General features: G+C 45.7%; 1 protein-coding gene across 3 annotated transcripts in view; it reads left to right on the top strand.

The window, feature by feature from the left end:
• Positions 1–14,872, top strand: part of LOC121877254 — a 137,526-nt gene that overhangs the window by 61,669 nt on the left and 60,985 nt on the right. For all 3 annotated transcript variants that reach the window (XM_042383023.1, XM_042382944.1, XM_042383107.1), the window contains exons 13-16: positions 1,930–1,950; positions 2,169–2,296; positions 3,614–3,759; positions 10,320–10,395. In XM_042383023.1, coding sequence (XP_042238957.1) covers positions 1,930–1,950; positions 2,169–2,296; positions 3,614–3,759; positions 10,320–10,395 — 371 coding nt within the window. The remainder of the gene's footprint in view (positions 1–1,929; positions 1,951–2,168; positions 2,297–3,613; positions 3,760–10,319; positions 10,396–14,872) is intronic.

Here is a 14,872-nt window from a genome sequence, read left to right as displayed (position 1 = left end):
GATGATTTCGAATAGAGTTTGAAATGATTGTTTCCAGTAATTTGTAGTTAGAGGATAGTGATCGATCTCCCTTCTTGAAAATCGGTATTACATTCGCTATCCTCCAGGATTCTGGTACTACACCCGTTTGTAAGGACATTTTAAACAACTTTGCTAAGGGCATACTAAGCTCTTCCTTACATTCCTTTAATACTCTGGCAAATTTCTCATCGGGACCTGGTGACTTATATGGCCTTAGTTGTCTATTTGCTTACTAATATCGTTACTAGTCACTACCATCTCGCTTAATTTATTTTCTTTACTATCTCTCTATAGAGTCGGTGCCTCGGGTATCATGTTTAAATTTTCGGTGATGAAAACTGTTGAAAAATATTTATTCAGATTATTGCTAATTTTTCCGTCGTTATCAGTTAGCTCGCCGGTATCTGACTGTATTGGTCCAATCTTTTCTCGTGTTTTAGTTTGATACATTTGATAGAATCCCTTGGGGTTTGACTTGCCTCCCTTGCTACCTTCAGTTCATTATTCCTCTTTGCTTTTCTTATCTCGGTTTTAACCCTACCGGCCAATACCTTATAATAATGTCGGAGGTAAACTTCACTACGATTTATAGTCCTACCTATAGCCTTCCTTTGTCCAATAATATTCTTTAAATAATTATTTATCCATTTAGGGTCATTGCTGTTTGATCTGAGTTTTCTGTGTTGTATGTTCTGCCTTTGTGCATTAAGTAATTCATTATTTAAGTTCTTGTGAAACTCGTCAACCTTAGATCACGAAGTCAGGTCATCCTTTGACCGTCAGGTCTCCAGGTAAGGTGAGGTCGCCCTCTGTGGGTACACAGTGTGAGGTCACCTCATGCGAGGTCATGTAATTCACCTCCAAACGCGATACTCCTTCTCTCAGCTGCCTCTTCAAACTATCAATGTTTGCCCTTCTGAAATCTGGCCTTTAGTGGAATTTTCCTTGCGTCTGCTCTGAAATTCTAACTGGAATCTAATTTCTTTGTGATTGCTGTTAGCAAGTTCGTTCCCTACCTCGACATTACTAATGAGGTTTTTTTCTGTTTGACAGAACTAAATCGAGTATATTATTACCCCGGGTGGGTTCGGTTATATGTTGGCAAGAAAATCCTCTGATTCTGAGTTACCCGTAAGGTCAGTCCAATCTATTTGGCTAAAGTTAAAGTCGCCTACTATACAGACTTTGCTATGTATGGAAGCCCTGCGTTTTTTATCCCAAATAAGTCGCTCATTAACCCTATCAAGATTAGGAGGTCTATACATTACTCCTGTGATTAATTTTTCCCTACTATCAATTAATTCTATCCAAATTGTTTCTGTATTCCGCTCAGTTTTTATTTCCATTGCAACATTTCTTATGTTTTTTCATAAAAAAATTGACTCCCCATCATTATTATCGTGTTTTTGTGATATAAGTGAACATTGTAACTTTTAAAATGTTTGGCAAGCGTTTCGCTCACCATATTTAAGACCAGAACGAAGGCTACACCTCCAGTTCCCACTCTTCAGACTCCGTAAAGTCTATCTGGGCCTCAGGTTGACTTTCTGCACTCCACCTTAAGAGTCCTCTTAGCCTCGAAGGCGACATGTGATGATAACCAAACTTGTTTTTAATTATGTGGTTAGTTTTTTTTCTGTAAGAGTTTTTTTCTCGAGGGGGGGGGTGATACATATGGGTGTCCGACTAACCAGGAACCTATCCCATTGAACCCCGTGTTATAATCAACCTGATTTATGATATTTCGACCTTCAATGGGGTTTTGAGGAACCTAATGCCACCGTAAATAGGTTGGAGTCGCAATAATTTGTGAAATACTGTATTGTTAAGTATATTGCATTGGATTGATTACGATATCTATGAATCCCTCCACAAAGATGTTAATGAACTTGATTTTTTATTTTTCAGAGGGAAGACCTTAGAGAGCAGGTAAGCCTACGTTATATGTTTGTTCCGTGTGACTCCTCTTTACAACATTCTCACATTCTCTGAATATGTTTTCTATTTTGTTTACCCATGCCTTATAAAATTTTGTCTTGTTGCTCTATAATATCATTTCCTGTGAATGATTTTAATCCAGAAGAATCAGTCAATAGATATACTTAGATTTATCACTGAATCAAACATTCACTTCTGTATTTCACTAGAGCTGACGTCAACGAGCAGAAGGAGATGGAACTGGCCCAAGCTATACGAAGTGGCAATGATTCATCAGAAATGAAACCCGTTCTAATTTCACGATTCCTCATGGGAGTGATTGTCAAGTCCCCTGAAAGTAGGAACACAAATTTTAAAGATAATTCACTGAATTTCAGCAAGATGGCTATGAAAGTTTCACTCAGTACAGTATGTCATATTGTTCTCAAGCACCTCGCTTTTGTCACTTCTAATTTGCTGCTTCTAGAGACCATTCATCACATCGATGTAATAATGTTGGCTTAACAATTCCCCTTTAGACCCATCCATCTGTTCTATTGCTCTCTCCCTTTAATCTACTCTGTTACAGTATACCTCTTAGTTTTATATGCTGACACATCCACACATAGAGATCTGGAGTGTTCCGTCTTTTATTTTATTTCTGCAAAGAACATTTATTTTTACTTATCTGTCTTCTATACTTATTATTATTATAGTACTGTACTGTACATGTACTTTAGTTCATATTTAGGAGTACAGTGTACATGTAATTTATTTATACCTTGTATATTTATCGTTGAAAAATTGTTCAATGACTTTTTTTTACAAATCAGTGTCATCTGCAAACATTCCCTACTGTTATTCACTAATCGTGTACCTTTCTACGTCACCTATTCTTTAATATCTCTTACTACCTTATCCCTGAAAATATCAAACAATCATTGTGACAACACATTCTTGATGCAGCTCTACTCTCCTTGTGAACTAATCTACCTCATCCTGACAAATTCTAACTCATGGCTCATCTTATAAAAGCCTTAAGCAGTTTCCTAGACAGAGACATAGACATACTGTAGATATGCAGTACTGTACTGTACCTCTCATATTGTATTCAATGTACTCGTATGTTTTTCTAAATCCGTTTTTACCACAACTTCTTTCCCTTCTGTAGTGGCGTTTCACTTTAGGTCTCTAATATGAAAACTTGATCCATGCATCCTCTTCTTTTTCTGAACTCCCATTGTTTGTCCACTTATGCCTTTTGTTTTCACCATATATAAATTTCTCAATGCTAATTGTACCACACACTTTCTCTAGTATACTTGTGAGACCTATTACTCTTACCAGTGATAATTGATATTATATTCCTCTTCCCTTTACTGTATATGTAAGAAATGTACATGCTCACTGACATGCTCACTTTTGTACTTTTTCATAGCCTGAACACTCTTCTCATCTACACTATTTCATTAGTGTTCCATTTCTCATCCTTAATATTTCAGTGGCGATTCCTTCCACTCTTGGTGCATTATCATTTTTAAGTTCCTTCACAGCCACTCACAACTCTCTTGCCTTATTACTTTTTCTTTTACCTTGTCACTTTTTAATATCCTGTGTTGTAAATGTTGTTAATGATCAAAGAAAAAACTTGATTATTTTCATAAATACATTTCAGAATACCTCAACACATCACTTTATGCCATCCTAAATGATGAAATGATTTGGAAAGACGAGCAGCTGGTGGCACAACTACAGAAGGAGATTGTGGATGGTAACCACAACTCCAAGTGTCGCTCTCGAAATGCTGTGAAAATGCGTGGAGTGAGTGTTTATTTTTAGTTGTGTTAGTGACTTTCCTGAGTAAGTGTGAGAGGTTTGAATCATGGACCATGTTCTTTGTAGACTTTATTCCAACAGCGTCAGATGGTGACTGGCAACCGGGCGCTGGCATAGACAAGCCCCCCCACCTCAACATGGGAAAACATATCGTACGATGGTACAATCTTACATCTCCCCCCCCCCCAAGTTAAAAGGAAATGACAATGCACATTTGAACTAACAAAAGGAAAACAATGCACTTAAAAACAACAATAATGCAAGAAAAACCAGTCAAACATAGAAAAACAAAACAAAAACAAAACTCTAAACTAATTTTATATAACATACACTACACCACGTAGTCCGTCAACCAGCCCAGGGGCCTACGGCCTCTCCTGGGCCTGGCTGCGCTCGACTGGGGAGGGGCCGGGGGTGCGAGCGAGGGCGCGGGTACGGAGGGCGCAGCAGAAGGGGGGCCAGGAGACACAGCTTGGTGCACCACCGGAGTAGTAGGCACAGGTGTGGAGCCGTTTCGCAGGTGGCGTCTGTTGCGGATGGACACCCTGCCACTGCCACTCAACCTGACGGCATACTGCCTGTGAGGGCGGGCTTCCACCACTATGCCTGTCCTGTCCCAGAGCTTGGTAGCTGCATCCTGCACACGCACCTGCGTGCCCACGGCTAGGGGAGCCAGCTGGCGGGACACCTCCCCCTGCGACAGAAGGACCCCGTCCTGGGTTTCGGCCAAGTGCACCTCCCTCATACGAAGTGCCTGCCGCCAGTGCTGTCTGGTCACGGGAACGCCGTCACGGAGCTGGTGGCCGGTGGCGAGTTGGGCGGGCGACTTGTTCACCCCCCACAGAGGCATGTTCAGGTACTGGAGGAGGGCCTGAGATGTCCTATCGCAGTCCAGGCTACCCCCGGGTCCAGTGTTATCCCTGAGGAGCCTCTTGGGGGCCTTGACCCCAGCCTCTGCCCTGCCATTGGACTGGGGGAAGTGGGCCGACGAGAGGCGCACCTCGACCCCCCATGACTCGAGGAAATCTGTCATCTCAAGGCTGGCAAGTTTGGTACCTCCATCCGTGGAGATCTGCTCAGGTGTCCCCCACCTCGTGAAGTAGGCCCGCAGACGGGCGATGATCTTTCCAGAGGTGGCCTCGTTGGGGAAGTGGGCGATCTCCAGCCAACCTGTGAGTCGGTCAGCATATGCTAGGTACGTGTGGCCCTGCAGGTGGAACAAATCGGCCACCACTTGTTGAAAGGGATAGTCTGCCGCTGCGGTCAGAACCAACGACTCCGGAGGCTGGGAAGGGGCGTGGGTCTCGCAAGCAGCACACCGGGACCGATGATACTGCAGGTCACCCTCCATGCCAGGCCAATAGACAGACTGCCGGGCCCGCTTGAGCATTGAGTCGAGGCCCTGGTGCCCCACGTGCAGGTTAACGGCGACCCGGTGGCGGAGGGAGTCGGGGATGACAAGGCGCACGCAGCCCTGATCAAAGGTGTAGGTGATCATACCCCTGACCACAGCCAACCTGTCCCTCACCGAGAAGTACGGGCGCAGACAGGCCACCTCCTGTGACTTGTGGGGGTGCCAGTCGCCCGCCAGCACCCTCGACACTAGAATCTGGTACACTGGGTCGCCCGCAGCCGCTTTGCACACTGTGTCTTCGTCCATAGTGATGCACCCATCCTGATCCAGTGCTGCGATTGTGACTGCACACACTGCAGCGCACAGGCTCTCCTCTTGGCCCATGTCCTCCGCGTCGGGCGCCGCCCTGAGGGAGGGGAAGCGGGATAGGGCGTCAGCTGCACAGTTCCACTTCCCTGGCAAGTACTTGACCGTGAACCGGTACTGCAGGGTCTTCTCCTTGAGCCTGAACAGGCGCGGATTCGCCACATCCGTCAGGGCTCTGTCCCCTAGCAAGCCAACTAAGGGGCGGTGGTTTCGTCACCAGAATGAGGTTCGGGCAGCCAAGGAGGAACAGCCTGGCCTTGCGCAGGCACCATACCATAGCCAGGGCCTCCCCTTCTACTGCAACGTAGCCGGCCTCGGCCGTGCTCAGATGTCGGCTACCGCACAGAGCCAACCGCCACTCTCCCCTGCAGCAGAAGGGCGTCTCTGGAGAGGCACAGGCACATTATTGTTGCAGGACGACGAAACCGATGCCCTCCCTGCTCCAATCCGTGACAGCTGCCGTAGGCCTGGATTTATCGTAGTACATCAAGCCGTCCCTGGCCAACTGACAGATGGTGTCCTGGGCTTGGCGAAACTTGAGCCGCAGCTGGTCGTCCCAATACATCCGCTTGCTCACTGGCTTCTTGAGGAGCTCACGGAAGGGCTCCATCACAGGTGCAGTGGCAAGGAAGGGAGCCAACTGGTTAACCAGGCCATGGCAGGACCTGATGTCAGTGATTGATGGCTGATCAGGCATGGGGAAGTCCTTGATGGCTGACAGATGTTGGGCAGTGGGCTGGTAGAGGTCCCACCCCAGGAGGAAACCCACAAACTCGGCTTCTCTCCTGCAAAACAAGAACTTTTCTGGTTTCAGTGTGATACCTGTGCGAGCGCAGGTCTCCAGAAAATCGTAGGTGTGCCAGAACGCCCCCTTCACACTGGAGTCATAGAGGAGAGTGTCATCTACGCACTTGTACTTGCGGGCACATCCTGAATAGCGTCGTCAAACCTCTTGGTGTAGGCATCTGACGCTGAACAATGTCCCATGGGCGTCCTGCAGTATCGAAAACGGCCCCACGGCGTGATGAATGTGGTCAGGCGTCTACTCCTCCTCCAACTCCACCTGATGAAATCCCCAAAAAGCGTCGGCGACGGTTTTGAACGAGTGCGCTGGCACCCCAGACACCATGTCGAATGGTGCAGGTGTGTGGTGCGTCTCCCTCAGACAGTTTGCATTGAGGCGTTGGAAGTCTACAGTGCGCCTGGGCTGACCGTTTATCTTGGCCACCACGACCATCCTGGCGCACTACTCCGTAGCCTCACCAGCAGGCACTGGCTGGATGACGCCTCTCCTGACGTCCTCCTCCAACTGGGCCTTCACCTCCGCTTCCCAGTGTTTCGGAACGGGAGCAGGTGTGTGACAGGCGTAGAGGGTCGTGCCGGGCGTCGGGTGGATACGGTGAGGGGGACCAGTCATGATTGGCAGTGGGGACCTGCTGGTGTTGAATGCGGTAGATGAAAAGTGTGTGAGCAGCCATGCCTCCAACCTGGCCACATTCTCCTCCAAAGGAGGCAAGGGTATCTCAACTGGCCTCGGCGGGAAGCGACTGCTCTCAGGGAAAGGGTTCGGAGGTAGGTCGTCGGCAGTGTGCCGCTCCCCTCCATCGCCCACGGCAGCCACAGCACGTCTATGGAGCGGGAAGTCGACAGGCACCAAGTTGAGGCACTTGCAGGCCTCCAATGACAGGTAGAGGGCCTTGGCTGTCTGCACTAAGTAGACCTCCTGGACGGTGGACCCCTAGTCCACACTGAGGCAGCAGGGGGCAAACCCCAGACACTTGAGCTGATTGTTCGCCACGTCCGTCAGGCCATTACGGGCCCGAAGTTGCCCCGGACACAAACCGATGTCCCGGAGCAGGGATGCCCCTGCCACACACACCATAGCACCCGTGTCAGCCACAGCCAGCACAGGGGTGGCGGGGGAATTGCCCCCAGCCTGGGTCACGAACACTTGTAACCTGGGGTGGCGGGATAGCTGGGCTGTTGCCACTGTGACAACACCTGACACATCCACAGGAGCCCTTAGGACTGACTTACTCCTGCAACACCTTTTGAAGTGACCAACCTTAGAGCAATTGCGACATGTGGCCCCACTTGCAGGGCAGTTACTTTTACCAGAGGCATGTGACATGCCGCAGTTACCACAGTGCGTGCGACTAGGGTGTCCAGGTCGGGCGCCAGCTACCTCAGACTCACCGGTGACGTCATCACTAACTGGTGAATGATAAGATTCAGAAGAGCATCGATTTGGCCACCTTAAGCTATAGCATACGAAAATTTTACGAGCAAAATGAAGGACACCTTTGCTAGCCATTATCTGCCATGATGCGTGGTGTGCTAGTGCATCATTTACAATAACATTGCTACAAATAATTTTTCATGCATTATCAGTCTACTGTTAGTTTGGTCCTCCTTCACCTTTAGTATCGCTAGCCATGGGGTCGATTTGATTCGAGGCTTTCCGAGCAATGTTACTCGACCTCTTTTTGAACGGTTGGAAGTTCTACATCTGCGACCTTTGAGCATGCATTCTCTGAACGCTGGCCGTACTGGTCGGACGTGTCAGCCTTGTAATCTGTGACAATACTGCTGATTTTCATTGGTTGCCTAAGTTTGCACCATGCCTGGGGCAAGTGGTGGGCAGAAACTTCTGAAGGCTTTGGCTAGAGAAGAAAAGATTGCATTACTGAACAGCATAGAACGCGACCTGCGGCTCTCAAGTAGCGAATCGGAAGCAGATGATCGGCGGCCAACAAAAATGGAGGTGACAGACAGTTTTCAAGAGGTGATTAGTAAGATAGAAAAGAAGAGGAGGCGAGAGTTGGCGAAGAAAAGTGAAGGAAGTGATAGTGATGAGATCATGAATGATAGGAAGAAAAGGACGACACACACAGAAGAAAACAGAAAGAATTAAACTGGGAATAAAACGCAGTAGGTTGGTCGAATGAATCATCGTGACAGTACCACTGTTATGAGCAACTCGAGTAGTGGAAACCACTAAAGTTGGAGGAGGTTGAACTTTTCAAGTGATTTAAGCTGTGGGCTGCTACACTGGGAAGCGAGCATAAAAAGTTTGAACCTCCGCTTAAGGAAGGTCGTAATAATTCCTATCTGACTGTAGCTGAGGATGAAGCGGTAAAGTTTTTGACGACAACAGGATTTAATGAGATGATAATGAAGGTGCCTCATGACACAGAACAAAACACCAAGGTGATCGTCTTCATGTACCCGGTTATACTGGATCCTGCACGGAGAAGATATTAATTTTTGGAATAGGATATAGGAGAATTGCAAAGTTTATTGAACAACCTGTTCTGTGTTACAAGTGCAGCAGGTGGGGCCATATGGCCTGGAAATGTCAAAGTGAATGTCGGTGTCGTTACTGTGGAAAAAATCATAATTCAATAGAATGTGGAAATAAAGTAAAGTCTGGGCAACATGTTGGGCAGTGCTGTTGCAATTGTGGCGGCGCTCATAATGCAGGTTCTCAATTTGCAAAAAGAAGCCACAGCTGCGTGGTGGCAGAGCATGGGGGAGGTGCAGCAGAGGAAAAAAAAGGACGAGGAGTTGCAGGAGAGACAACTATACCTTCAACTGAGAACGTGTGGAAGAGGATGGAACAGAGTGACACGTTAAAGGTAACAGGAAATGGTGCAGGAGCTGCACCAAAAGTTGTTCCAGAAGATAAAGTAATGACAAGTTTGGTGATGTGTATGATGTAGTAGCTCAACTCAGGCAAGAAATTCAGATGCTTAGAAAAAAGGTAGAGGACAACCAGAAGGTAATTGACCATTTTTGTGAACATAGAAATGTGGACGTTGAACTAAGAGGAAAGAAGGTTGAAAATAATATACAGGTAGTGATAAATTCCGACAAACCATCTTTGATAGGGGGACCGGAAATGTATATATTAAGGAGGAGATAACCCGCAAGTGGGGTGACATCCCCGAAGTATTACATGATAAAGTATTAGCTCGAGTGAAAGAAGTAATGGAACAGTTTGTGAATGAGAGAATAAGGTTAGTTTCTGTTGTTAATAGGGAAAATGAGGGACACTAGTTTAAGTATACTTTCATGGAATGTGAAGAGCTTACGTTCTAGGGTCACAGATGTGCATGCTTATCTACTGTTGTATAAGGTGGATGTTATAGCCTTAACGGGCAAGGATGATGGTAATTTGATGAATTTACGTGATTATCAATGTGGTCTGACCTACAATCTGCCACTGGATAGGTCTTGGTTCAGGTTATTGAATTCCAGATTTTTTTTTTAAATTAAAATATACCGATAATCTATTTGATTCCTGACAATGTTAATTGAATTTTCCTTTTCAATGAATATACTGTATAATGTAGAATGAATTGGATATTTTATGCCCTCGTGAGATGAAAGGGGAGCATATTGGGGTTTATTATTCCATCTGCATGTAAAGATGTCCATCACTCAAATGTTTGTGAGTAGGATTAAGTTAAAAGATACACAGCATAGACAGAGTACTGAAATTTTGTAAGGACTTTATATGTATCCTTGGATTTTGTAGTTAAATTTTTAGGAAGTTTCATTGGTTATTGCAACAATGGGGCATATGAGTTTCACAAACACAGGTCTGGTTCTGTTAACCATTGCACAGTAGCAATATTTATATAATAAACTTAAGAATAATTATTGGATATTTATTGGGAAATATCGGGATATTATGAAGCAAAGACTAGAATTTTTCTCATTGTCCAGGTATTAAGAAAGTTATACCTCTATAGAATTATTCCTTGTCAGATGTAAACTACAGGCAGTTATGTCATCTACTTCCTCATTGCATCTCCAACAGGTCACCACGGAGATCCCCTATCCGGACTTTACACCTCTTGAGCCCATTGTGGAGGCGTGCGGTGCCGACCGGCGAAGTAGGTGTACCTCAGCAGTTGTATTTTACTTTCTACTTACTGTACTGCACTGTACTTCATCCCCTTTGCCACTGATTAGCATATTAGCTGCTTGGCTGGTCGCCATGTCTCTGGCATAATTTTAGGCCGGAGAGACCTCGATTGACAGGCGAGGAGAACATTGGACAGGCTATTGAGATTCTATAATACCTGTGTTGGTATATATTAAAAATACGTGTGATTTTCACCCTCGTACTGTATTTTGTATTTCTCTTTATTTCACCGTTATTTTAAATAATTGCCACTATTTAAAACCTGAACAACAACCCGAAAAAATTATAAATAAGGAAATGAATGGCACATTATAATAATCATAAAATAAGGGTCCTCATCTATTACTCTTTCAAGCATGTATACCTAAGATATTATAGTGAAGAAAAAATTACGTCCGTACTTCCCTTCCTTTCATGAATTTCTCTGCTTTCTTCGATTTCCTCCCTCTGTGTTGAGCAATTTGCATCGCATACCACCCTCCCACTGACCAACCCCAACATACGGCCCTCCTTCAAGTCGACCATTCCCCCTCGCCACCCCAGGTAACTTACTGCGCAGAAAGGTCCCGGCCAGGCGCAAGGTCTCGACCAGGCACAGGGGTTAGTTGGTGGAGAGGATGATTACTTTTGATCACGATTGTGTGTGTGTGTCTATGTATGTATGTATGCATGCATGTATGTATGTATGTATGTATGTATGTATGTATGTATGTATGTCCGCCTACAGGGTGGTGTAATTCGTCTAGTGTGGCTATAACCGCTGGCTAGCCCTCGTGGCGAACAGGGAAGTAACTTGCATAAGTATTCCCCTACCAATACACAGCCTCTTCACCATCAAGACTCCTACTGTGCCTCCTCGTGGCAACACACAGTAACTGGGTGCCTCGTGGGCCCAGGCTAGACCAGTAGGGGATCTCTGCGTAGCAGTGGGCCCTAGAGGGATGGCGTATAGGCCCACTGGCATATGGACACGTTCTGGAGCCTACCAACCGATGCCCCACTGCCTTGCGGATTGACCTTGGTAGGTATAAAGCTAAGGAAGTACACCCCGAACGAAAAATCTGTGGTGGAGCCCCGCATCAGGCAGACAGGCTTACAGAGCTCCAGCAAGACCCCAGCGGCGGTATAGTAGGCGGAAGAGGTGACCAACATGGGAACCCAACGACTACACCGGCGGATGAAGGCAAAGCATGATGGACAAGCTCCTTAGGCGAAACCCAACAAACTGGGCTATCGGCAGTCCATTGTAACCCCCCCCTCTCCCTAGTCATTGCAACACTTGCACCACTGGATCAGGAAAAGGGAGAGCCAATATGTGTGGTTGCAGCCTGCGCTCCTGCCTCACTACATAAATCAACTCATTCGCAGCCATCTTCCAGCTCATCACACTTCTAATCATCATCAAAACCCCTATACCCCCAAAAGTCCTATGGCAACGGACGAGTGGCGACGGAGACAGGTAGAGATGACTGCCGGGAGTCTCTAGTCACAACTCTACACATGGGCGGCACAGATAAGACGGTCGTTTATGCACTGGGATCTAGGCAGCAGTGCTATCCGGTCCTGTCTGTGCGACTGAGAAGTCCTTTCGAGGAGCCACTCTGCCCACCGCACATAGGTAGGGGGCTAAGAGAGGATCCCTAAACATAACCTGCCTAAAGAACCAACGTGACTGGGCAACCGCACCCAGTAAGGTCATCCTTATGCGGTCAATACACAATTACAATCCCAGATCAAAACAAAAACAAACTATACAACCTCTTCTGGTCGCTGCATGGAATGTCAAGACCCTATTGGATACTGGAACAAATGAGCGTCCTGAAAAAAGAACCTCCCCTGTGGCAAAAGAGCTGGCTAGGTATAACATTGACATAGCAGCCATTAATGGGTCCCGGCTCCCAGACCAGGGTCGATTCACAGAACAGGGGCCTGGCTATACCTTCTTCGGGAAGGGTAAGCCTGCTGTGGAGAGAAAAAACATTTATGGAGTTGGCTTTGCCATCCGCCAAAGCATCCTACACAGGCTAACTGAAATGCCTGTCAGGAATAACGAGCGCCTCATGACGCTCAGAGTCCCACTGAATCATTCACTTCTGCTCTTTTCATCAGTGCATACGCACCAACACTAGATGCAGAGGATGACATCAAGGAGGCCTTTTACGCCGACCTTGACAGAGTGCTAACCTCTATCACCAGAACAGATAAGGTTGTGCTCCTTGGTGACTTCAATGCCAGAATTGGCAGAGATGCTGACATTTGGCAGGAAATCATTGGGATTAATGGACTAGGCAAGTATAATCCCAAAGACCCACTCTTCCTCAGCAAGTGTGCTACCAAACAGGAAGGTACTGTGGGGTATGGGATGTTTGTGTTCACACTCAGGATGGGATGGAGAAAGGAAACTCACAATGTGCTCTCTGTATACATGTTGTATTGGATGTACAATGCAGCTTGGTGCTGGGAAGTGGCAGCGTGGTTACAAGCGTGATGTAGAGAGAGCTGGTTGGTGAGGGTGCTCAGAGGAGGACAGCTTGTGGGTCGCCATGCTCGCCGGCGGGAGCTAGGGCAGCCAGGCAGTAGCGGAGGAGGTGGTGTAGCTTGCTGCGGCTGTAGCTAGAAAAAGAGAGAGCTAGTTGGTAAGGATGCTCAGAGGAGGACCAGCTTGTGGGTCGCCATGCTCTCCGGCGGGAGCGAGGACCGCCAGGCAGGCGGAGGAGGAGGAGGTGTTGCTGGCTGGTTGGTGTAGGTAGAAAAGAGGCAGGTCACCACGAGGTCAGGTCTTAAATAGCGGAGGTAGGCGTGGCTTAGTAGTTGACCTCCGTCATGTAAGGCGGCGCTGGTTGACCTCGACCACGAGGCACACACTGTGGAATTCGCGGGGTCGGCTACTCAGCGACAAACAGCGTTTGTAGGGGAGAAATCCACTACAGTACTACCGCCTGGGAAGATTTTGGAAGAATAATGGTAGACCCTTCTACCATATGGCATCACGAAAATTGTGACCAAGTCCCAGGTTGCTGATCTGACTTTCTGCATCATTTACACACAATTGCAGGGTTTCAATTGTTTCTCCTACTATTGACAACACAACACACATACTGTATATTGTTTCTCACTTTTGATCTTTTTCTAAATTTTTGGATTTCTTTATTATTATTATTATTATTATTATTATTATTATTATTATTATTACTACAGTGTTGTTATCATTCTTATTTTTATCATTATTAATTTACTATTTGATTTTCAATTTTCAATTTTCAAATTTTTATTATAAATTTTATTTACTCTGAATTATTATTATTATTATTATTATTATTATTATTATTATTATAATTATTATTATTATTATTATTATTATTATTATTATTATTATTATCAGTATTAGTATTAGTACTATTATTACTATTTGTATTACTATTAGTATTACTATTATTATTATTAGTAGTAGTATTATTCTTATTATTATTATTGTTATTGTTATTGTTATAATTGTTATTGTTATTGTTGTTATTATTATTATTATTATTATGTTATTATTATTATATTATTATTATTATTATTGTTGTTGTTGTTGTTGTTGTTGTATTTTCGCCCCCCAGGCCCCGACGTGGGTCAGTGACCTGTGCCCGGGTGGGCTAATCCCCGTAAATAAAGAAAGAAAAACAATCACTATCACCAGTACCTTGTTTAGGCAGGCCGAAAATTTCAAGGGTTTGTGACAACACCCACTATCCAAATACTGGCACCTCATTGACTACATCATTCACAGAGAAAGAGATCACCGAAATGTCTTCATCACCCGAGCAATGCGTGGCTCAGACCACTGCGACACTGATCATCGGTTTGCTAGAGCCAAGCTCTCACTTCAAGTCGCCCCAAAACAGCAAAGGCAACAAGCCTCCAGAAGCGGTTAAAACACAAAGCGTCTGGAGGATCCAGCGGTGGCATAATGCTTACAGAGAGCAGCACGACCATGGGCTGATAAACAACCCGACAACAAACAACCCAAATCCCAGTGCCGAATGGGATATTCTCGACACTGTCATGACATAAACCTGCAGAGAGACCTTCGGCCAGATCGAACGAATACACCAGGACTGGTTTAATGAAAATGACCCGAAAATCAATATACTCGTCGATGATAAACGTGCTGCTTTAACTGACAGGCAGAACAATCCTCAGTCTCAGACCAAAGCTGATGCCTTCCCCAAGAGGAAAGCGGCGGCCCAGTGCGAACTTCGCAAACTGAAGAACAACTGGTTTAAAAATAAAGTATGTGAAACGCAAAAACTTGCAGATCAACAGAAGATGCAGGAATTGTTCAATTCTACTAAAATATCTTATGGGTCAATCACTCATGGCACCGCTCATCTAACGGTAACTCCCTAATTAGAGATGAAGAAGGCACCCTTCAGCTCTGGAACGAGCACTACTATTCGCTT

The sequence above is a fragment of the Homarus americanus genome, unplaced genomic scaffold, assembly GCF_018991925.1.
Source record: "Homarus americanus isolate GMGI-L3 unplaced genomic scaffold, GMGI_Hamer_2.0 scaffold51859, whole genome shotgun sequence".
NCBI lineage: Eukaryota > Metazoa > Arthropoda > Malacostraca > Decapoda > Nephropidae > Homarus > Homarus americanus.
Note: the sequence above shows the minus strand (reverse complement) of the source record. Positions and strands in the feature narration are given on the sequence as shown.